General features: G+C 36.5%; 1 protein-coding gene across 2 annotated transcripts in view; it reads right to left on the bottom strand.

The window, feature by feature from the left end:
• ubr2 (ubiquitin protein ligase E3 component n-recognin 2) overlaps nucleotides 1–23,776 on the bottom strand; it is a 45,065-nt gene extending 21,289 nt beyond the window's left edge. The window contains exons 1-21 of one of the 2 annotated variants that reach the window (XM_084391438.1): nucleotides 23,617–23,776; nucleotides 18,362–18,621; nucleotides 15,903–15,981; nucleotides 14,979–15,089; nucleotides 14,250–14,380; nucleotides 13,902–14,040; nucleotides 13,736–13,798; nucleotides 11,852–11,972; nucleotides 11,455–11,562; nucleotides 8,359–8,447; nucleotides 5,601–5,699; nucleotides 4,013–4,176; nucleotides 3,622–3,721; nucleotides 3,395–3,523; nucleotides 3,124–3,307; nucleotides 2,250–2,311; nucleotides 2,053–2,163; nucleotides 1,870–1,935; nucleotides 1,292–1,414; nucleotides 1,035–1,098; nucleotides 777–901 (exon numbers count right to left, since the gene is read on the bottom strand). In XM_084391438.1, the coding sequence (XP_084247564.1) occupies nucleotides 777–901; nucleotides 1,035–1,098; nucleotides 1,292–1,414; nucleotides 1,870–1,935; nucleotides 2,053–2,163; nucleotides 2,250–2,311; nucleotides 3,124–3,307; nucleotides 3,395–3,523; nucleotides 3,622–3,721; nucleotides 4,013–4,176; nucleotides 5,601–5,699; nucleotides 8,359–8,447; nucleotides 11,455–11,562; nucleotides 11,852–11,972; nucleotides 13,736–13,798; nucleotides 13,902–14,040; nucleotides 14,250–14,380; nucleotides 14,979–15,089; nucleotides 15,903–15,981; nucleotides 18,362–18,621; nucleotides 23,617–23,700 (2,412 nt within the window). In that variant the 5' untranslated portion in view covers nucleotides 23,701–23,776. Of the gene's footprint in view, nucleotides 1–776; nucleotides 902–1,034; nucleotides 1,099–1,291; nucleotides 1,415–1,869; nucleotides 1,936–2,052; nucleotides 2,164–2,249; nucleotides 2,312–3,123; nucleotides 3,308–3,394; nucleotides 3,524–3,621; nucleotides 3,722–4,012; nucleotides 4,177–5,418; nucleotides 5,518–5,600; nucleotides 5,700–8,358; nucleotides 8,448–11,454; nucleotides 11,563–11,851; nucleotides 11,973–13,735; nucleotides 13,799–13,901; nucleotides 14,041–14,249; nucleotides 14,381–14,978; nucleotides 15,090–15,902; nucleotides 15,982–18,361; nucleotides 18,622–23,616 lie in introns of both variants that reach the window. The other variant, XM_084391439.1, reaches the window with a different exon arrangement.
• Nucleotides 23,777–23,959: the final 183 nt, after the last annotated feature.

Here is a 23,959-nt window from a genome sequence, read left to right as displayed (position 1 = left end):
TATGACAGTAGACTAGAAGCAATGATTTGTAGTTAAAGTAAAATAGAATAAAATAAAAATATAAGACATTGATTCATTCACTGGGGTCAAATGGTTCACGATCGCTGAGTGTGGTTTTTCAAGCATCAAATGAGAGGCAGCCATTCATTTGCATTATATGGATTCAGAGATGGATTATTTTCCTACAACTTTTTGTTTGTGTTCATCTAAAGAAAGTCATATACACCTGGGATGGGATGGCAGTAAATGATGAGAATTTAAATTTTTGGGTGACCTATCCCTTTAATACCTTTACAATTACTGCATCTCTTTTTTTGGTCAGATTTCAAAGCCAACATAATTACTAAAAACTAGTGATGGGCAATGATTAATCGCATCAAAAAAAAAAGTTTGAGTTTACATAATATGTGTGTGTGCACTGTGTATAATTATTTTGTATATATAAATACACACATATGCATGTACATTTTTAAGAAATATTTGCATGTATATACTGTATGTACATTTATACATAATTTATACATGTGTGTGTGTGTGTGATATATATATAAATAACACATTTTTCTTAAATATATACATGCATGTGTGTGTATTTATATATACACAAAATAATTTTACACAGTACACACATATATTATGTTAACACAAACTATTAATTTGGATGATTAATTGTTGCCCATCACTACTAAAAACAAACACTGATAATATCATGCTAACAATTATAAGACAATAACCAGCACTTTAATGATCAAGTGAAGTCTTGAGTGTTGACTTACATTCTCAGGCAGAGCTTTGACCAGCTCACTGTGGGCCATGGGTCTAATGCATAACTGATGAACAATCTCTCTCCGTATCTCATCAGAGCTCTCCACCTGACCAACACCTGCAGTGTACCGCTCACCTGCAGGACCAAACAAACAAAACAGGAATCACTCTTTTTTTTTTTTTTTACTTTCTATGGTGTCTAATAAGCTCAATACACACCTAAAACAATACAAAGCTTAAATGACAGGTGTTGAGAAATGATCACTCACCCACAATCATAATGACCAGGTGCAGCATCTCCTCAATTAGTGTGTTATTCTGCTGAACCACATCCTGAGAGAGAGAGAGAGAGAGAGAGAGAGAGAGAGAGAGAGAGAGAGAGAGAGAGAGAGAGAGAGAGAGAGAGAGAGAGAGAGAGAGAGAGAGAGAGAGAGAGAGAGAGAGACACACACACGTCATTGGCAACAGAAGTGAGTGCAAGTGAAAAGAACAGTAATAGGATAAAAAGAGGTTGAGGCAAGCAGACCTTGTTAGCGTTCTCTCTGCCGTATCTCTTCCTGCAGTCGGCTGAGCTGAAGATATGATAGAGCTCAAAGCGGCTCAACACGATCATCAGGAAGTGGTTTGGATCCATCATTGAAGCTCCAGCCTAGATCCAAAAACATGAAACATGATGATCACTAAATTACAGTGAATTCACCTTCTCAAAAGATTTGCGTTACTCTAATCATACTAAAAAAAAAAACAGAGTGATTTTATTATTATTATTATTTAAATCAGCATAAAGGCAGTAAAATAAATACCAGCATGATGTGTTAATAACAGCATTCCCACACTTTAACAAATTAATTTATGACCTTTCCACTGTTAATGTTAATTCATGAAAAAATTTGAACTTTTTTTGTATTGTGACATTTTCATTAACAAAATAATCCAATTACAATTTTTACCTGTCCTAAAATAGCCTTCTTTATGTAAAAATATAAAAGATTTTTTTTTATCTCTTAATTTTGGAAAGAAATATTCCCAGGACTTATATTAATTTACTATAATTATAGCAATGCATTATCAGTTAAGCTTCAGAAACATCTGGACACAACTGACCTGAAGCATGATGAGGTCTTTATCAAACATCTCCACTCTACACTTCACGTTGTGATAATAATAGATCTGCAAAGACAATTCAAGAAAAAGTGTGATATTTATATGGAAATGCATTAACACTAACAATCGCACTGTTAAAAGAAAATGTCAAGAGTGTTAGAATGAAACAAACAAGCTTCTTGCCTGATTGACCAAAGAGAAGCCATTTCTCCTCCACATCCCAGCATGCACCTGAGCACAGAGTACAAGGCAGCGGAGCGGGTGCTCGATCAACATGGGTGGACTCAGTTCACTCTGTAGAAGACAAGAGAGGCCTCAGAAAGCGTTGAGAATGTTTGTGAAGAACAAAAACTGACATGAACCAAAACTCCCAGACTCACCATTGGAAGCTGCTCAGGGAATCGATAGGCAGCCTCAGTTTTGCTCAGCAGAGCATGTAAACCTAATTAAGAAGGAAGAGAGAGCAAGTTGAAGTTCAGGTGATATGTGTGTTAATCATCAACCACTTTTCAAGCAATTTCAGGAGAGAATCCTATATTCAGTACGCAAACAACAATAATGGGATTCAATAATCAAGAAAGGATCCACTCCATATTTATTCCCAAAACGGCAGCGTGTTCAAGACCTTTCCACGGAATATATATACAAAAAAAGTAATTGCGACTTCTTTCACAATTATGACTCTCAGAATTGGGACTATTTCTTGCAATTCATACTTAACTGCAGAGTTTATATCACAATTCTGAGAAAAAGTCATAGTTAAACTCAGTTTTCTCAGAATTGTGAGATATAAACTTGCAATTGCAAGTTACAAAGTAAGATTTGCAAGTTTATATCAAGCAATTCTGAATTTATAACTCGCAATTATGAGGAAAAAAAGTATAAATTGCTAGAATTAAACTTGCAATTGCAAGAAAAAAGTCAGAATTGTGTGTTGTTGTGAAACAATAGAGCTAATGTAGCTCCGCCCCTTTTCAGCACTGGGCTCGTTGCTTTCGTTCTTTAAATTTTTCTTTGCACAGCATGAAGGAAAGATCTTGCTGATTTATGAATGAACCGCTTCAAACATTACAATGCTCATGATTACTTTCGTTAACTCTACAATAAGTGAATCCACTTCACCTGCTAAATACTCTGACAGTGATGCAATAATAATAATAATGTACAGAGCTACCGCAAAAACAGAAATTCAAAGACAAAATTCTAATGATATCTGTGCGTTTGTTTCTCTGGCGCATAAGCTCTAAGAGTCACCTGCTAAAAGCCGGGACACAGGCAGGTGTATGCTGACTTTCTCCTGAGAGACGCAGTAGCGGATGGTGTCGACGGAGTGGCCGCACATGCTGAGGGTTATGGGCTGTTCCCCATCTGTGAAACCACTGTGGCAGTGAGTCAGCGCGATCAGGCACTTCTTATAGGCTTCGATCAGCACTCTCTCCTGTACACGTGACAAACAACACTTATATACAGGCTCAATCATGGTGCATTATGGGTACTAATGTGACTGTGTCTAACATGCACTCACATCACTGGCACACCATTCCTGCATCATAGAGATGATATGTGTGAGCTTCATCTGTAAGGTGAACGCTGCCTCCCATTCTGGCTCCATCTCTATGTGTTGCCCCACCTGACGTACTACTGGATCCATTCCCTGCAAAGAGGACATACACACACACACACATACCTGTGTTAATGCCCAATCTCAGTTACCACAGACACACAACCCTAAGACCAGATCGCTATAGTCACCTGCATGCATTTTAGCAACTCCAAGAAAGCATCAAAACCCTCCAGATACTTCTCCCTGAGCTGGTCACCCCACTCTGTTGGACGGCTTATCAGGACATACCTGCGTCCAAGAGAAATGCATCATGACACGCATCTCAAGAAATGGACATTTTAGACGCAGATAATGCATAACTGTGTACGAAGTCATTCAAATGGGTGCAAAGCATATTCAAAGCCTAATTGTTTACAGAACTATTACTGTATCTGTTTTCAGAACTCTCTTTAAGTGAATTAAACCTGGAATCAGATTTGGTGTAAAGACTTTCAAGGAAAGAATTATTTGCAAGTATTTTATTCTTATGTCATTTATGGTGCCCGGGATCTGTTGATTGACCGTTGGATGTGATCTTACTTGAGGTCTCCAATGAGGCTCTGGACTCGGCGGAACTTGAAGGCCTGTTGTGCGGTGTAGCGCTCAAACTGAAAGCGGCCCTGCAGGTCTCTGTGTCTGAGGTGATCAACGAAAGTGCGGATGATGGTGGTCATCAGGTTCTCTTCTGTGATCAGCATCCGCGCCTGAAAATATCAGGTACACGTTCACTGATGTCTCTGACAGACCGCTGGTGGTTGGGGCGGTAAGCTGGTTTTATATATATATAAAAAACCAGCTTACCGCCCCAACAAACAGCAGTCTGTGTGTGTGTGTGTGTGTGTGTATATATATATATATATATACATACATACACACACATATACATATATGAAATTCCTAATGTATGAAAATCCATTTTTTTGAGAGGAGAAGAAGAGAACAGAAAGACAAAGGCACAGTAAATGGAGGAAAGAGAGTGAGAAAGAAGATGAGAAGGGGAAGTGAAGAAGAAAAAGGAGGAGGAAAGAATAATTGAATTATTTAGTGTCCATTTCGTTCACACAACGTGAATAAGCTGTAAACATGTTTGCTGTGGACGCTGGAGCTGGGTTAACATGATAATCCATAACTTTAATTAATTATGATAACCAATTTCTCATTTTTAATCGATCTTCATTTTGATGAACCAAGATCTTTAGTCTATGCTGTATTCCGTTGATGTGTGAACAAAACTTCACTAAACATTATTTGTAGCACATCTACCACTCACTAAATGCAATAAGCTTTGAGACTTGATATGAAAAAGTACATTTTAAAACAAAATTCAAACAATAAATTAATAAACAAAACAATAAATGCGGCATGTGAACCGATCATCTCTTCCTCTTTACTACTGGTTACAGCACCAAATAAACTGGTTTACATGATACATTTCATTAAGTTGTACTGTATCTTTCAACTTATCTTCTGATGTTCATTCATGTTATTACAGCCATAAATATTTATCTTTCAACCACAAACTGGAGCAGAATCGCATACATGCTGATCTAAAAATCTACCAGGCTGTTGTTGCCTGGTTAAATAAAGGTTAATAATAAAAACTGTCTTGTGTGCAATTTAAATGTATTTACATATACACAACTAATTATTTATTTTTTTGAGTGTTGATTATTAACACTAGAACTACCGGAATTCTATAACTACTATAATGGCCATAGCAGTCATTCTGACCACCCATACATTATTTGGATATAATTTCAATAAGCTATATCAAATCTAAGAATAAATGGTATAAAATGTATTTCGGTGCAACCACTAGTAAAAGAGGAAAGTGAAAATGAAATACGAAGATGGAAAGGGAACAGAAAGAGTGACAATAAAAAGACCAAAAACCCCAAACAAGCCCTCCTCCTCATGGCAAGCAGTCTCTCCTCACACGTACTTACCAGAGAAGGCACGGTGAACATTTGCACAGAGAGGTCAGTGACCGAGAACTCCCTGTCGTGGTCGTCTTTCACGTAGTCGCTCTGCAAGCGCTCATAGTTCTGCAGGCAGCGGTGGAGGAGGCGGAGGAGAGGAGAAAGAGGCAGAAGAGAGAGCAGAGGAGTGTGGGATTGGCGGTACTCACCACAGTAGGGGCGGTGAAGAGCTGCACTGACAGAGAGGTCACTGACACTACACGCTCGTGATCGTCCTCCATAAAATCTGTCTGGAGGCGCTGGTAATTCTAAAGGAAGGGGGCACATTCACCTTCCGGGTCAGAGGTCAGGGGCCATCTGAAGTTCTGTCCCCCGACTCGGTTCTCAGTTCTGCGGCACATACGGCCTGAAGTTACACCGCGGCACAGGTCAGGGTTGAGAACGGCACGTGTGGAGCCGGGGGACTTGAGTTAAAGCTGAACTTTGCGCATTGCTTTATTAGTAGAGTTGTTTGAGGTTTTAATCTCTGCCAGCACGTGCTGTCAGTGACACCTGAGGAAGGGCCCTACGAACACCATAGTGTGGAAACGCACACGGGATTGCCGAATCTAGTCATAAAAATGGAATTTATTTTGGATGATTAAATCAAAAGTAGGACTGTACACTTAAAAAAAGAAATACCACAATATTTTTAGTAGTGTCTGTGAATATTAAAGCACAAAAAGACTGGTAGTAAAATCTGAAGTCTGCATGTCCTGTGTGTTTCTGTGTGAATGATCGACAGTTTCATCCACTACATACACACTGAAGCACGCGTGACGCTCATGTTTTCAGCTTTTGCCGTCGTCTCACTATATAAGGACACCCTACACAATAAAAGTTCGGTTTAACGAAGAATGTATGACAAATATATTACTATTGTACTGTAGAGAACAAAAATAATACAATTATTAAAACTTTACTTTTAAGGAACATCACACTTTTTTTCTTCTTCCATGTTTTCATTTTAATAGTAAACCTTTGCTGTGCAGCAACACAGACTTTGTTTGCCAAAACAGAAAATAAATTGTTACATTTTAATTTGATTGCATCTTAAGATTAATTCAATTGTTAATGTTTTACGACTTCATATGATAATCGATAATACATTTGTATTAAATCATGAACCCAGAAATATTCAAACAGAATTTCTGGAAAAAAAAAAAGAGATTTACATTTCATACGGCCATATTATCGTAAAAAAATTATTAAATTGTTAAAGTTTTATGAATTCAACTGATTAGACATGCCTTTTGATTATTACAGTTTAATTAAAGAATTTAAATAAATAAAAAATAATAATCTGAAAACATGGGAACAAAAATAAAACTGATGTCATTTGGCCCTAAACATTTTATTTGTTCAATTTTAGAAGGAAATGTTAAATTATATAAGTTTCACGATTTCAATTAATTAGACATTCTTTTTGATTACTTAAATTTTATTTAACCATTAAAACTGAATCCAGAAAAAAAAACAATAAATCGGAACCTGAGAAAAAACAGGAAACAAAAGTGATTTCATAGGGCCCTACACCTGAGGTTCCCTGCTGTCACAGAAGGACGGGTCAGTCGGAGGACCGCAGCGGGCAGCGAACCAAAGAGAGTAATACGCCAAGTCAAAGTATCGCTCTATTACAAAGGCTCTCTCTCTCTCTCTCTCTCTCTGAGACGATACCCCTCACTGAACAGGGACTGGATTCTCAAACTCTCTTATCCTCACTGAATCAAACTGAGTGAACTGAAAGTGAACTGGATGTTCTAGTGTGAATCACAGACTTGGAATATTCTGGCTATGTCTGTGGAAACAATTCTGTCTCACAGGACGGTGCAACACAAGTTTAAGCGCAATCAACAGAATCTAGAACATTTTTCATTGATTACCACACAAAATAATTTTGCCAGTTTGAAAGAAAAAATAAAATAAAATGGTGATTGCAGTAACACTGGAAATCCTGTGTGTGGAGTTTGCGCCATGTAAATGTGTTTTACAGGTGGTGTCCTTGCAGGTAACCTTTTTACATGGTCATGACATGAGTTAAGACTGGAAATAACTTTATATAGATTGTTAGAAGGAAATCGTTTTAATGCTAGACTTAAGTTAATAAGTATAAAGTTTTGTGGCAATATTTAAAAATGTTGAATATTTATTTGCCTTGCCCTATATAGACTTTCAGTGTAACAGCATTAAAGCAATTTTAAGTAATTGTAACTTTGAGCCAGAGAGTGCCTTCAACATCATGTACTCTAAAAACAATACTTAAGGGATAGTTCACCCAAAAATGAAAAAGCTATCATCATTTACTCACCCTCAATTCCAAACTAATGAGGTTAGTTCTTGAGTGTCAGGGGAGTTTGGCTGATATAATTATTTGCTCCACCATGTAGTGTGTTCATCAAAGTTTATATGTGATCTGTTCATCATGTGTCTAAAAAAAAAAATGACTTCAACAATGTTTTTATGAACTTTTATGAGTGTTGAATAAAAGTCTTTTGGGTTTGGAATGACATGAGGGTGAGCAATTGATGACAAAATGTTCATTTTTGGGTGAATGGGTTGTCATGGAGTCCCAGAAAGCGTAAAGCATGTGGCAATATGTTACATTTATGCTATTTTTGCTTTATGAATTCAACAAATTTTAATGTTTTTTCTCCTGACTCCATTCCTCAGTAAGCATGAGAATGCAGGCGGGCAAATGCACCAACTGTTCACCACTTTTTGGGGCTTCATGGCATACAGAGATAAAGTGGTGGGCTATACTACAGAAACTTCCTATCTTGAGATTTGAAAAGTTGAAAAGTTCACTACTTCTTAAGTGAAACGACCACGGTTCGTAAACAGATAGATTAGGATGTTTCTGTAATACAGCCCCTGATATTTTTCTGTCAATCAATATAAGGACTGTGTCATTGTGAATGGAAGTCTTACCCTCGCAAACTGGATTGCAAAAAGTTTCTTGTACTTTGGATCCATGAGTAGGCTGCTCATAAAGAGCTGGTGGTAAACATTTCTCGCTCCTGCAGGAAACACAAGGTTTGGTACAGCATGAGCTTAACTGGGCGAATCTCACAAAACCAGGCAAAAACATGTCTCAGTCATATCTTATCCCCAAAAACAAAAGAAACAAACAAGACATTACGGGCACACTTTATTTTAAGATGTCCTTGTTACAGTGTGAGTATACAAGTAAGCACTGTATTATTAAGTAATATTCATTTACAACAAGTACTTGTGGGGTTAGAGATGGAATTAGGGATTAGTTTAGGGTCAGGTGCTTGTAATTATGCATAATTACTGTTATTACTATGTAATGCACATAGTACATGTAATATGTATAACAAGGTCACTGTAAACTAGAGTGTTCCCCAAATTGCATTTTGGATTAAGGACATTTATATGATCGATTTTTTTATTTTTATTTTGCATGACAATTAATCCCATTTTCATCCCAATCCTCATTTCTGTAGTGCAATAAAATCTTATTGTCATTCATATAATTATGTTTTATGTTGATTTAAAATATTGTAGCGTAGGATATTTTTAATAAGGTGAATGTAAAGACACGCAACTGAGAATAATAATAATAATAAAAACACAAAACAAAGACACATTACAGTAAAGAGACTTTAGAGGAAGTCATTAAATGTCACAATGCAAATAAATTTGTTAAATAAAGCTGTTTGTGAATGAAAAAGGTCTGCAAAGATTTAAAGATCAAAGTGCACAACAAATAAAGCTATTATTGGGTCTCATTCACTAATAATTGTGTGGATTATTTAGGATTTGCACAAACAGGACAAAATATAGTCAAGATGAAATCAATATAATATAATATAATATAATATAATATAATATAATATAATATAATATAATATAATATAATATAATATAATATAATATAATTAGGGCTGTCAAAAGATTAATCGCGATTAATCGCATCCAAAATAAAAGTTTGTGTTTACATAATATATGTGTGTGTACTGTGTATAATTATTTTGTATATATCAATACACACACATGCATGTATATATTTAAGAAATATTTGCATACATATACTGTATATATTTATATATAATTTATATTATATATATATATATATATATAATTTATATTATATATAAATATAATTTTTTTATATATAAATTACAAATTTTTCTTAAATATATACAAGCATGTGTGTGTATTGATATATACAAAATAATTATACACAGTACACACACATATATTATGTAAACACAAACTTTTATTTTGGATGCGATTAATCTTTTGACAGCCCTAAATATAATATAATATAATATAATATAATATAATATAATATAATATAATATAATATAATATAATATAATATAATATAATATAATATAATATAATACCGTTCTTTCTGGTTCTCAAATCGGACTGGCTGAGAGCCTTTTCCAGCGGTGAGATATTCACACAGTATGAGCACTGGAACAGTTTCACCGTTTGTATCACTCCACTCGCAGCGCCTGTCATGGTGGTCGAGCAAATCCACCATATTTTAAAAAAAAATACTACTGTTGTTGTGTCACGAAATGTAGTTTTAAGATTTTTTTTAGGCGAGAATGTAGTTATTTAGACCTCAAATATGTGACCCACATAAAATCATAGTGCCTATTTTACAATTTGTTAGCCGCTTCCGCAGACGCGAGCTCCAGCGCTCATGTTCCCGCACAGAACAGCGTCATCTCGGACAGTGCTTCAGGAATTTGCTGCTGGCTCTTATGTAGATATAATTCATTTGGGGTTTATCAAACAGGCGATCAGTCTTATTATTCTATTACTTGTTCCGGAGCAAATCGATTTTGGTTGACGGGAAAATTAAGTTTCATAACTTTATATATTTCTCTATATATTTAAGCTATACTTAAATCCTGTACTAGAGCACTGCTTTTGTATGTTTGACTGAATTGTTTGCTTGTGTTTATTTCCTATTTTCCGATTGTTGTTTAATAAATATTATTTTATATAAATATGCCGTATTTGACATTGGGAAAAGATTGTGATATGGACTTCAGTGAAATGTACATTATTACGCCATTAGATGGCGGAAAAAAAACTGTCTTTATGATTGAGTCAGAACCATGAAGTTGTTTTAGTGCTGTCATGGGAAGGACAAAGATGAACATATCACTTTCCTCAGCGGATATTAAAACTGATTGTTTGGATATAATATTATGGACATCGACCTGAAGAATGAAAGCCATATCAGGTGCAACTAACACTCGTTTAGTCGATCTCTCTTTCTCTACATAATACAACAAGCTTCAATGAAGCGACTCAACGTTCCTTCATTACTAGATCTAAAGTGACGTTTCAGAATTAGTAACGGAGGCTCGGGCTCAACTGTCAAACTATCAATGTGAGATTTTAATCCGTAGCGGAAGGAAGTAGTTCTGCACAAGAGATTTGATTAAAGACACGTTGTTGTTTCTTATTTATTTACTCTCGTGTATAAACGCAATATCACACTCGAAGCCGTGTGATATGCTGATACACAGCCATATTGCACTGCTACTCATGTGATATTGCTCATATAGTAAAGTCGTGTTAAGGTGAAATATAACTTCCTAAGGCCACAGAGAGAAAGTCTTTTGTGTATGTGTGTTATAGTTGATCCTATTTTCTTTGTAAATTTAGAATACATTCTAGAACAAATGTTTTTGGTGAATCGTGATTTGTCCATGAAAAGAGCAGAGGGAGCTCTTAGTGAGGAGGGGTTTAGAGAGACTCAATCCATTATCAAACCGTTTGAGGCGCTGAGAGAAAAGAGGTGATGCTGCAATATATATTAAGAGAAATGTTTTTGTTGTTTGACCTTGGATGCATGTAAACCTGTTGTAGGAGACTCCAAATCTAAACTAGGACCTTTTAAAATAGCATAATAGGGGCAACTTTAATTGTGAAATTCTAAAATATGCTTAATTTTTCCTGTTATATACAACTTGTTAATTTGTTTATTTTTTTATATCAGGAGAGCTAATGTCAGCACACGCATTCACTCACCTTTCCACATCTTGGAGTCACAGAGCATGAGCGTGTCCACTAGAGAAGAGTTCTCTCCCTCCAGCCCGCGCTGCAGTCCCACCTGACACAGGATCCTCCTCAGAGCATCTGCTGGGCGACAGTAACACACTCAGGCACTGATTCACTACAGAGATGCAAACGCTGACTCAGAACACACTGCTCTATTAAACACGCGAAACTGATGAAAGATTACGGGAATCATAGCAAAATACCAAAATAAACAGCTGTGAAATCCAAACGTATGGTAATTGCTAAATGGAGAAGATTAGAAAGTTTGGTGTTGCACAATTTTATAATATGACTTCTACAGAAGTGATTAAAAGGAAAGGGAAACGACAACAGAGAGGAAATGAGACAGAAAGATGCAGAGACAGACCTGAGTATCTGATGATTTGGCCGAGCCAGTTGAGAGCTTTGAGCGCAAAACACTGATGAGCCACTATAGAGGAGTGCATGACCTGAACCCGCAGAGGTTTCGTCTGACGGCTCGTGTTCCTCTGCAAAACATGTGTTCACAAACAAACTACATTTACAAGAACAATTAATGATGCTAAAGTGTCGTGAGTAGTTGCCAAAGAAAATATGACTGCTTAGTAAAAGTCAATTATTTACAGAAAAAGTGAAACCAAAGTTAAAGGTTTCATTTGATTTAGCTGAAAACAGTTCTAGAAAGAAAAAAAAAAGTTACAAATCAACTAATTCATCAAATGTATTTAATAATGAACACTCAAATAAGAAAAAAAGTTGTAATTTAAATGGCACAAGACAATATTATATCAACTTTTTATTATGATTTACTCAAATTCGTTAAAATAAACTATTAAACAGTGGACATAATAAAATATTTATTCAAACAAGAGCTATATTAAAGAATGAAGACGTCACTAACTGGATAAGTAAAAATATGATGAATATGTATTATAGTGCAAATTAGGGGTGTAACGGTTCACAAAATTCACGGTTCAGTTCGATACGATACACTGGTGTCACGGTTCGGCACGTTTTCGATACAGCAAAAAGAAAGAAATGGCAGAGAAATTTCCATGATTTAATTTTCTTATTTTTTATTAAAACTAACATAAAAAAGTATGGTCATTTTTTACTTTGAGCAATGATGGAGCTCGACTCTTCTTAGGAGCATATAAAACAAAAACAGCTCCTTATAAAAAAATTAAATGTAATATTGTAGTAGTAATAAACAAAGGTTTATGTTATTTCAGATTAACATTTGAGGGCAGCAATTTTATTCATAATGTCGAAATACAACCGACGTAACGTTACTCGAAAGCACAATGTTTCTTCCTGGTTTCCACGTCAGCGCTGTTTGATCCGTTAATAACGGAGAAATGTGAATGCTTCTCACTAGATCTCGCAGCGATGTTATTACTTCAGTGGCGAATTCAAATGCTTTCTTTACTGGATAACAGTGTCGCTTGATCAAGATCGGCTCGCACGGCACTGGTCCAAACTGATAAACGGTCCGTGAAGCACACAATAAGGAGTAGCGCAGTTTCATAACATTTGTCATTTGATGTTGGGCAATGTTGTGGTCGATTATGAGCCTACATTTGAAATAACGAAATGTTGTTCGGCAGGAAAAATGGTCCAACGAACCGTTCGGTTTGTAATGCGTACCGAACCGAAAGCCTCGTACCGAACGGTTCAATACGAATACGTGTATCGTTACACCCCTAGTGTAAATATATAACAAAATGCTCCTCTCTTAAAGAGTTTTTTTTTTTCTAGTTGGCTATCAAGCTGTGGACACTGAATGGCTTTCATAAGGTAAATTAAACATTACAAGATGTTTTACTGATGTTTCTTCACAGTTGAAACTGATTGAGTTGTTAAATGAGACATGTTAAGGTGTACTGTTTCTTTCCACATACCTTCTGATGTTCATTCATGTGATATAACTAGTAGTAAAGAGGAAGAGATGATTGGTTCATGTGCCGCTTGAACTAAAGCGAGCATCAAATGTTATTTATTGTAGGGGTTTTGGGATAAAACTGTCAGATATGTAAGCTGACACTTTTTGGCGAAATTTTGTTGCATCAATGATAATGGCGATGTTTGTCTAAGCAAATAACTAACAATCTTGTTTGTGAACCATGTGTCATAGCCTGGTGCTGAAATGATATGCAAATTGGAGCGGATTTCTTTATAAAACTTAAATGAATGCCTTCGCTAACAAGAAAAAGTTCTCAGTAAAAAGAGTAAAAAACCCAAACGGATGGATTTGCGATGGCAGAAAACTTACCACGATAACAGATTTGGCCTGCTCACAAAACTGAAAGTCCCCGAAGCGAACAGACTTCCTGCCCTGAATACGGTGAACAGAAGTAATCAGTGAACAGAAGCTAGAGCCTTCAGCCTGAATTGTGGCTCTGGCAGGTGAACTAATGGCAGGTTAAGCTGGTACTCACATCTCTGTCCACGGTGGTGGCGAAACTGACGGCCTCCTTCTGGGTGCAGTTCACAGCTTTCTGTAGTGTGTAGATGACCTGCTCGTACGTGTGGACCTCATCATTGAACAGCATGCAGTAGTACGTGTCTCCACGGGCCCTTCAGAAGAAAATAAGCAAGTTACACATCTCCTAATATACTAACATGCAGCTCTCAAAAACATCACATGCATGATAGACGATCACGAGGATCTAGAATGGGTTTCTCTCCCACCCAAATGCTAAAAATGGTGTCTTCTGATTGGGGAAAAAACATTTAAGGGACATGTCATCACATGACTTCAAGCAACGAGTGATTATATATCTTACGGTGGCTCGAGGCCTTCAGGTAGCTCGTCTTCTTTGTCCCAGGTGAGCATGTCCACAGCGTATTTGAGAATGATGGCAAAAACGTTATACGTGCGAGCGATCATCTCCGCAGACAGATTAGCCAACGGATCCTGCCAAACAAGATGGCTTGTTATTGTCAACTACAACTATTAAAAATACATTTTCAGCAATTAAAATAAAAGCTGAAATGAGTTTAAGTTATCTTAAACTGACTAAAACTGAAATAAAAATGAATTAAAGACATATATTAGAGACATTAAAAAAACATATATAATTTTAATACTGTTATTTTACAGAAAAATAGTACAATTACAATATTAATGTCTTAATTTCTGTGCTTTCCAACATTAAATCATAGAGTCTCCCTAACTTTTGTCTCTTTTATTGACAACATAAACATTTCTCATTTCAAATCATATAAAATGGTTGGCACATGTTGTTTTTAAAATGCAAGTTACAATCGACCCAAACTTAAAGTACTTGCGGATTACAGAGTTTTGATGGACATACCGCATACAGAAGCAACCTATGCATGAAATAAAGGAATTAGAAAACACAGAATTTGAGCACAATTTAATAAAACATGTTTCAATAATAAAGAGTTTTGACAGAAAGAACATTTGGGTGGATTTTCTAGTATTAAAAACGTGTGTGTCATCCGGGAGCGGCCTATTCGACAACGGGTCGACGGAGGAAGAGGGATCTTACCTTCTGGGAACAGTCACTGATATTAGGCTCATGTTTTTGACAGTAAGGGCCCTTCTTCCAGGCCTCTGTGTCGCCACAGTCACAAAAGCCTCCTCCTCCTGAGGTGGTCATCTACAGCGGGCACAAAGACAGCAGCACATGATCTCAAGTCTCCTATATCCATCTACCTCACTGTCATGAGTCAACCTGCAACACACATGACTGTCTGCTCTAGTGTTCCTTAAAACAAACACACTTTTTTTACTTCACACCCTAGAAAGCCTACTGTATTGTATTTGCTATGCACATTTCTATGGCCTCTAAATGATCAACATGATCAAAAATGTATTGAAAAACCTGTTGCGCACAATCTACTACATGCCTTCTGTCGTGTGATTGATACTTTATAGAAAGTAAAAGGCCTTTTAGTATAATTGTTAATACATCCCACTTCAAATCATGGTTTACGTGTCTTTTTTCTGACAGCTATTTTTGCAATGGCTTTTGATCAGCTGGTGTCAAGGTGATTTTTGTATGAAGATGTCTCATTTCAAACAAAATGGTTACAAAAATCAGTCATAGTTTAAACTGAACCAGTCCTTAAATTATAGGACAGTTAACTGTGTCAGATTGATTGTTTTCTCTTCACAGACACAACAGCCCCATCAGTCCTGTATCCTTTACAAAGAACTGTACCATGAGTCACAGCCCTCAGTTTTAAATGCTGAAAAAGTTCTGGGTTGAGCCATAATAACAATCTTTACAGTGGAGAGGATTTGAGCAGGACTTTCTTGTCAGGGAGAAGTCAGGGTCCGCGTGGCACTAGTGCAGACGGGTCCACACACTTGGTATTTGACACTTTCTCTGCGACTGTCACACCAACATGCTGACATCTCCGAGTGAGATGTTTAAGACTGTTAAAGTGTGCATCTCGTTTCCTCTTACCCTGTAGCGATGCTCTTTGTGAACGCTGCCTAAGAAGCACTGCATACACAGCACACAGGTTGGATCGGCCGCACACTCCCTGAGATAAGGAGAAACAAAATCAGATGTAAATGACTTCAACAGAAGGATAGCAGCTGTTAAAACCCCAGTGAGCTGCCTACAACAAACAGGTAGCAGAGACACGGATGAAGGTTGTTATAAATGGTAGCAAAATCATGCTGCCATTGAGATTCCTCATGACATGCATCGTAAAGCATTCCCAGAATGCACTGCAACTGAATAGCTCTATTGCTGCATCCCGATTCGCCTACTTATACTATGCCCTGAAAGTATGTACTGTTCTTGTGAAGAAAATATACATACTTTTAAGTGGATAGCAAAAGAGTCGGCAAGCTTTTGTCACAAGCTTTTGTCGTAAGTAACGGAGCGGAGCGCTCTGTCACTTAATTACATGCATCCTGTCACCATTTAAACTGATGACAATCATCTTGTCAGTTCATTGTAACATTTAATTGAATTTCTTACAGTATCAGAGAGAAATGTAGCAGCACAACGTTGACCTGCCAGTCGTGGGTCTTTTTTATGCGGAGACTCTCCTCGTGTGTTTGCATAATGAGTCATTTACAAGTTAATAACCAACATGTCATTACAAAAGTTCAATTTAAAGTTCTAACTTTAAATAAACCTTGAATTAACGGGATCAAATGAAAAGTTAGAACTTCAAATTGAACTTTTGTAATGACATGTTGGTGTTTTTAATGCTATTAATGATAAGTAAATAAATAATTAAAACATCATTGCAATTATTTACTTATAATCATTAATAGCATTAAAAACAAACAAATTTAATTTATTGAATTTTTTTGTTAAATTAAAAATTAAACATAAAAATAGTTACAAATGGTAGCATTTGGGTTCCTTGACACTGTTGCTTAGTTGAGGACACATTTAGCAATATTATTGATCTGACAGCGTAGTATATACTAGCACTGATAGTATTGCATAAGAAAGTAAACTGAGCTAGAACTGACATCACTGTTTTCTGCAGCGCTGCTTTATAGATGAACATTTCATATTTGATTAACTTTACATAGTTATTGAACTGAACTTAAATCAACATTACACTGACCTCAGCTGAAAAACACACTTTTCTCTTTAGAGAACTCTCATTTTCCTGTTTATCACTGTAAAGCTGCTTTGAAACGCTATGGAAATAAAAGTGACTTGACTTTTGCACACTGATCTCAGACACAAACGGTTGGTGTACGAGAAAAAATAATAATAAAATAATCAGCCTTTTCATTTCAAAATCACTCAGCCATTTCAGAGCAAACATCAAGAAAGGATTTATTGAATATCGTGTAAAGGCAATATATAAACGCTATATAATTGTTATTGGTATTGTTTTAATCACCCAGCCCTAGTTGAATGAAGCTTTCTGAAGCTCCCAAGATGTAGACAGCAAAGCAGATCACTGGGGTTTCGGATCAGAGCCAGTAACACATTACATGACAGGATTGTAAAAAGATCTGCACAAATTCTTAGGATGCAAGATATATTTCACACAACAATCACATCAGATTCCAGTCTCATAAAGCCAGCGTGATAAAGCATCGGGGATCTGTGTGAGCCCTTTCATTTGTTTCTCAAAGACACAGAGCAGACTCCAGTCACCTCCGGCCTCTTAGCCGGCTTACTGTGATCTTGCCTAAAGGACTTAACCTAACAGCGAGCTGACCTAATTCAGCCAAGACTTCCCCGTCTGTGGGAACACGGTGACCCACACTATCCCAGGTCAGACGGCTACAGCGGCATACATGCATGGGGAAAATAAATAAATACATTATGACAGACAATCTAGGCAGCGCACAGAGCCATGATCACTAGTTTGAATGCCTTTGACATCAGACGAATTGAGAATAATTGTGGGTGCAGACTAGATGAGAATCAACACCCTTCTTTTGGGTGGATCAGAAAGACAGGGTTCCCACAGCTTTATTAACTTCAAATTCAAGGACTTTCCAGGTCCAATACCATCAAATTCAAGGACTTAATGTGGAGCCACATTTCAAGTGAGATAGTAAGATACATTGTTACAGTTTTGAGTGCGTGAATGTCATGGCAACGTACAACACAAAGTACCTCACGCGGGAAACACTTAACGTAACGCAAACGCGCGTAGCTAACGTAAATCAAGCAAGCTAGTGCGCATAGCCCACGAGGTGTTGGCGAAATAACACATTAGCGGACCGGAGGGAATAACATGTGATTTTTTCCAGAAAACGTCTTGCACAAAATAAATTCAAGCGCTTTCAAGGACCTGTATCTGTGTGTGTGTTTATTTTCAAGAACTTTCCAGGGCCTTGACATTTCTTTTTCAGATTGACAAACTTTCAGGGATTTCCAGGACCCGTGGGACCCTTGAAAGAGATGATGATGATGAAGTGTTGGCGGTGTACCTGCAGGAATACGTTGGCTCTCCCACTTTAAACACATGGCCGCAGAGCTGCGAGGGCTGGTTGTTCTGCTCCAGCTTGGCCAATCCCACGGACGGCTCTTCCCCGCACAGGTACCACTCGAGCGGGCCCTGGAGCAGCAGCTGGGCAAGCAGGTCCTCGTTCTGGGGGTTCAGGTTGGGGCCCAGGCAGTAGATCTTGGGGACGTAGCAAGCCAAGTGCTGGTACACCTCTTTGGGCAGGTTGCTCACCTGTAGCCATTTCTGTGGACAGATGGGTCAAATATTAGACACACACACACAATAGGGCTGGGACGATACACCTATCTCCCGATTCGATACTATCACGATACTTGGGTGCGATATGATATGTATTGCGATTCGATATTGCAAATTTTTTTTAGCACAAGATCGTTAAATCGTACACTTACACGTACATGATGTATAAAATGAGTCATATTTACAAAAACAATTCATCACATCTTTCTGCCTTTTACTTCAGAAGCATCATACAATACTACATTCTCTTGAATAAATGATTCAATAACAAATACATTTTTAACAGTCACTTGAAACAATGTAATCGATAAATGCGTTATTTTAAGCGCCAAGTTTCTATCAAAAGCTGATTTACTCTATTTTGATCGATTTTCGTAGACATCAGTGTTTATATTTGAGCTTTTATCCCAGTACTTCTATGATAATTTGAACTATTGTATCACAGAAATAATGATACTATGAGGTTGAAAAGACAGATTTGAATGTTGCGATATGATTTGTCAGAGGTTTAATAGACAGATGAAATGAAAGATGATCGTGTGGGTGTTTGAATGGAGATCTCAGTCTTTTTAAGATGAATCGTGCAGCTCTACTGTCTTATCTCTCTCTCAGTACATGAGTAGCGCGAGTGCTTTTAAGTGCTTTCTGTCTCACGTCTCTTTCACACGTCCACTTGAAAGGGATGTTACGTCACTTTAACACTCATAGATAATGACACATTTCATCCTCTGCGATGCTATACCACCCGGTTTAAAATGTCTGTTAAAAGGAAATGTGAATAAGGAGACTGTGAGTCTCAAACCTGATGTTGCAATTAAAGGAGTTACTATTACAGATAGATGATGGAATAATTATCACAGCCCAATATCTTCTAAAACACACTGGCATTATAAAGTTGACTGCACTGACTGGAAATATGCATGGTTGCTGCCTAAAAAAATATTGCATAACAAATAAGGTGAGAGAAGTAGGCTACATTTTAAAAGACTTCATCTGGTGTACCCAGTTCATACTCCTCCTCTTAGGTTTCGTACTGATTTAGATGTTGATTGTGATTTCTGTGGGACTGAGAAAGAAAATGTTGTTCGCTTATTTTTTAATTGCATTTATAGCAAAATGTTTTGGGTTGATTTGGAATGTATTCTTTATAAATGCTCAGGGATGAAAGTTTACTTTTCTGAAAAGGATGTCTTTTTTTTATCTTAATAGACAAAGATTACCACCAAATGTGGCCTTTATTGTTAATCTCTGTTTAATTATGGGGAAATACCATATACACAAACAAAAATGGACTAAAGGAAAACCCAACTTAGTTATTTCAGATAGAAATGAAAAATTATATTGAGTTACTAATTGGGTCGAAAAATAGCAAAGCAAAACGTACTAGGTCTTTATGTGAAGCTTTTATGCTATTTATATGATGATCTCATACCTGTTCCTTTTCTTTTTATATTATATTATAAATTTTTTTATATATTTTTTTTTACTTGTATTATTATTATTATTTTAATTACACTAGTATATTTTATTTTCCTATTTGTTGTAATGTATAATATATATTTTTTTATATATATTATTTTTGTATAATATTTATTGTCATGTTTATTATATGTATGTGACTGGCATAAAAAAAAAATAAAAAAAAACATTTCATCCTCTGTTGGAACAAAAGTGGCTAACTTCTGTCAACCTCGTCTATAAGCAAGGACGAAAGAATAAAGCTATTTAATTTGAATTATATCGATTCTGTAATAAAAGAAAATAGATTTTAAAATCGTAAAAATAAATAAAAATAAACGCGGTAGCTAGGTGAATCAATTTTTTCTCTTAGCCCTAACACACAACTGTCTGAATATTAGAAATGCAGCCTTTTATTTTAATAATTTTAAATCTGTGAATAAATTAATTTAGCTAATTAGTGCTACAGTGTGAAAGCAGACACACAGAGATAAAAAAACAAAACAATGGCAAGGTAAATAGATCAGTGGACAAAGGTCAGGTCTGAAAGGAACACTAGTCGTCAGTGTTTGACTGCATTGCTGCATCCACCGGTTTATATTTGCATGACCTTACAGGACAACCAGTCATTTAAAACATTTCTCAACAAAGTTTATATGTAGCAAGTACTAGGCAGAACACAATGTTTGTTCTAGAAGTGTGAGGGTAGAGCTGCACGATTCTGGATACATTGAGAATCACGTCATTTTTATTTATTTTTTTTCAAACTGAGATCAAGATTCTCCAACAACTGAACAAAATAACGTAATTTACTAGAGGTTCTGACAAAATATGAATTGCTGAGGTCTACTTAAAATGTTGAATTAATCTGAAATATTTAAAACACTCGGTTTGAATGAATGATTCAATGACTCTCAATACTTCACGTTTCATAACTGGATGAATCAGCGTTTTTCAACGAATCTGACAAATAAATGTAATCGATATATTCGTTATTTGAACCACCAAGTTACTTTGAATCGGGGGTTTGCTCTAATTCGATCGCTACCGTAGACAGTGTTTTTATCTGAAATATAACCTTTTATCCCAGTTCTTCTGTATTAGAATATTTGTAAGGCAGAAATGATGATACGGTGAGGTTGAAAAGACTTAAACATGACACCTGCTCTCTTTGGGCCAGCAGCAGCGCGGACACAGATCTGAATGTTGCGGAGTGTTTCGTCAAAGGTTTAATAGACAGAACAGGTTTAAAAGATTGCGTGGGTGTTCGAAACGAGATCTCAATCTTTTAACTATTAATCGTGCAGCTCTATGTGTGGTGTGACCAAATTAAATGTATGTTTTTTATTTTTTTATTTTTTATGATTATACAGCAGAGATTACAATATGGATATTGTTGGTGGAAATTACATTAAATAAACATTTAATCAAATTAATTTCATCTGATTATTTTTCATTTTATTTAGAAGTTTGCAAACATGTTGATTTCTACAAAATTCACAACACAGAATTAGTGGAAAACAAAACATTTAATATAATTTTTTTTATTTCTTTTTTTTTATTACTAAAATAGTTGTTTTTATTAATATTCAAGCATCACAGACAATGCCAGACAAGGCAGCTCTGGCATAATGTCAATAACACTTAGTTAACTTTAACTTTATAGTTATTGAGGTAAACATGCCTAAATTACCAACAAAAAAAAGGTACCGGCACCGAATTACCGGTTAAAATGTGAATGGACCCTAGTGATGGGATGAGTGGTTCATGTGCGCTTGAACTGAGACATTACAGTGACTGTCAAACCGTATTAAAGAGCACCAAAATTACTTTATTGTTGGAATTTCGTAATAAAATCAACAGAATTTTTAAGATGAGACTTTGCTTCATATTAAAAGTAACAAAGCTTTTTGCGATTATCGGATGGCAGGCGAATGTTTAGTTAAGTTTCGTTCACACATCAACAGAAAGCAGCACAGACTAAAAGATTTTAGATTTAAAAACCATACCATTATTACTGATTAAAATCAAGAAATTAATACTGTCAATCCAGAGCAAGTGACATATTTAACTGCTGTAATCTGAGATGATGGGGAACGGGAACATGGTTTGTGTAACATAAACACAATATTAGCTATTTATTAACATAGTCAAGGCTAAACATGTTCATTTCAGTTATGTGTCTGACGTTGTAGAAAGCGATTCATAAAACGCATTCTGATACATCCACATGTAGAGCCTATATGAGTGAGTGGAGACGGGGCTCATTTGCATATTCATGTATCCGCGTATACTAATTGGCACAGAATTGCACAAAAAAAATGATGCATGCCTTAGATTAGAAGATAGCCATCCATGTAGGAAGATCACTAGGTTTTGTAACTATAGTGTGCAATTCTGACATCATTTGTTCCTAAAGAAAATACTAATAGCAACCTAGCTGATGTCCAACAGCAGGTATGTGCCACAATCACACGCTAAAAGGAAACACAGGGATTACATATGTACAGTAAGCGGAACTTGGCAGTCTCTGTGACTGTCTACATCGACCTACTAACCTGGATTTAGTGCTAGAGAAAACAGAAAATATAGCCAAACAATCCAGCAACTCTGTTCAGACAATTCAACATATGCATGAGTTGATTTGAGATTGCCAATCAGATTGTAGTTTTATCACTATAGACCTATAACATAAAATTATCCATGTTTTCATGCGTATGGTGATTAATAGAGTCTAATATAGCCAGGATAGTGCGCACTGCTGTCGTTCAGTCTATCGGACAACACAAACCAAGACAAACTGAGGTATTGTATGTGGTTTTAAATAGCCACCGTGTGTGCTACATTGTAAAAACAAACCTACTTGTGTTTAACCGATAGATGTGGCATGGAAATATAGTGGGTAAGCAGATATGCAAAAATGAAAAACAAACACGTAACTGGAATATCTAAAATAAATAAATGACCACAACATTCTTCAACACCTGCTGTTCTGCGAAAGAAATACAGATCATTCTAATGTTTTTACAGGAATGCAGAAAATCTAGGCTACACAAATAGACAGGCTGAGTTTGCTTGTCTAAATCAGTTTACACAGCGTGTCAAAAGAGCAGTCCGTGAAACAATGTTATTAGAAGAACGCAAAACCGTAAAGATATTGAACAAAGCCAGTGTTGTTTTTAATCCAACTCTTGACAGATCTCTTTTAAAAGCTCATTTCTTTGTAAGCGAAGCCATAAGTTAAACGCCAAATGCGATAAATTAAAGCATTTATAACGTGTAGATATATTGCAGAAATACATGTGTAAACGGAGTGTTACATGCGTGTTTTGGAGCTTGAGTTGTGAAAATTTCACAGGCTAGCTTGTTAGCGCGTTAGCCGGACAACACTCATCAAAACAACCCGAGATGAGGAGCGAGAAAAACTGAAAATTCCTCGCCCTCGTATCGATTTCCGCCAACAAACATATATAATTCGTCAGGATAGGGCATTTGCAGAGTCTTTATGAAACTGTCGCCTACCGCAGCGGTGTCCTTTGCGGAGAAATTGAGGAATTCGCTACAGAGAGCGGACGGTGCATCGCGATCAGTCTCGGCCGCCGCCATCTTTCCTTCAGTGCCCAGCAGCAGCGAAAGCAGCAGTGCCAGTGAGGGAACCGGAAACCAGCCCTACTTCCGTTCCGTCACAAACCTGGAAAACTTTTCTGCTGACTAATGGAAAAGTACGGTCTGTGTCCCTGTGGTTGCCTTGGTGACAAGTCACGATAGTAGCCAGCCACTCCTTCAAGTTTTTACCAAATCATCTGGTGTTTTCAATTTCAAAGGAAATGAGCTGTCCTTCCAAACACTGTATGCTGTTATTTCT

This window comes from Rutilus rutilus, assembly GCF_951802725.1.
Source record: "Rutilus rutilus genome assembly, chromosome: 20".
Classification (NCBI taxonomy): domain Eukaryota; kingdom Metazoa; phylum Chordata; class Actinopteri; order Cypriniformes; family Leuciscidae; genus Rutilus; species Rutilus rutilus.
This window is presented reverse-complemented; position numbering and strand designations above follow the sequence as displayed.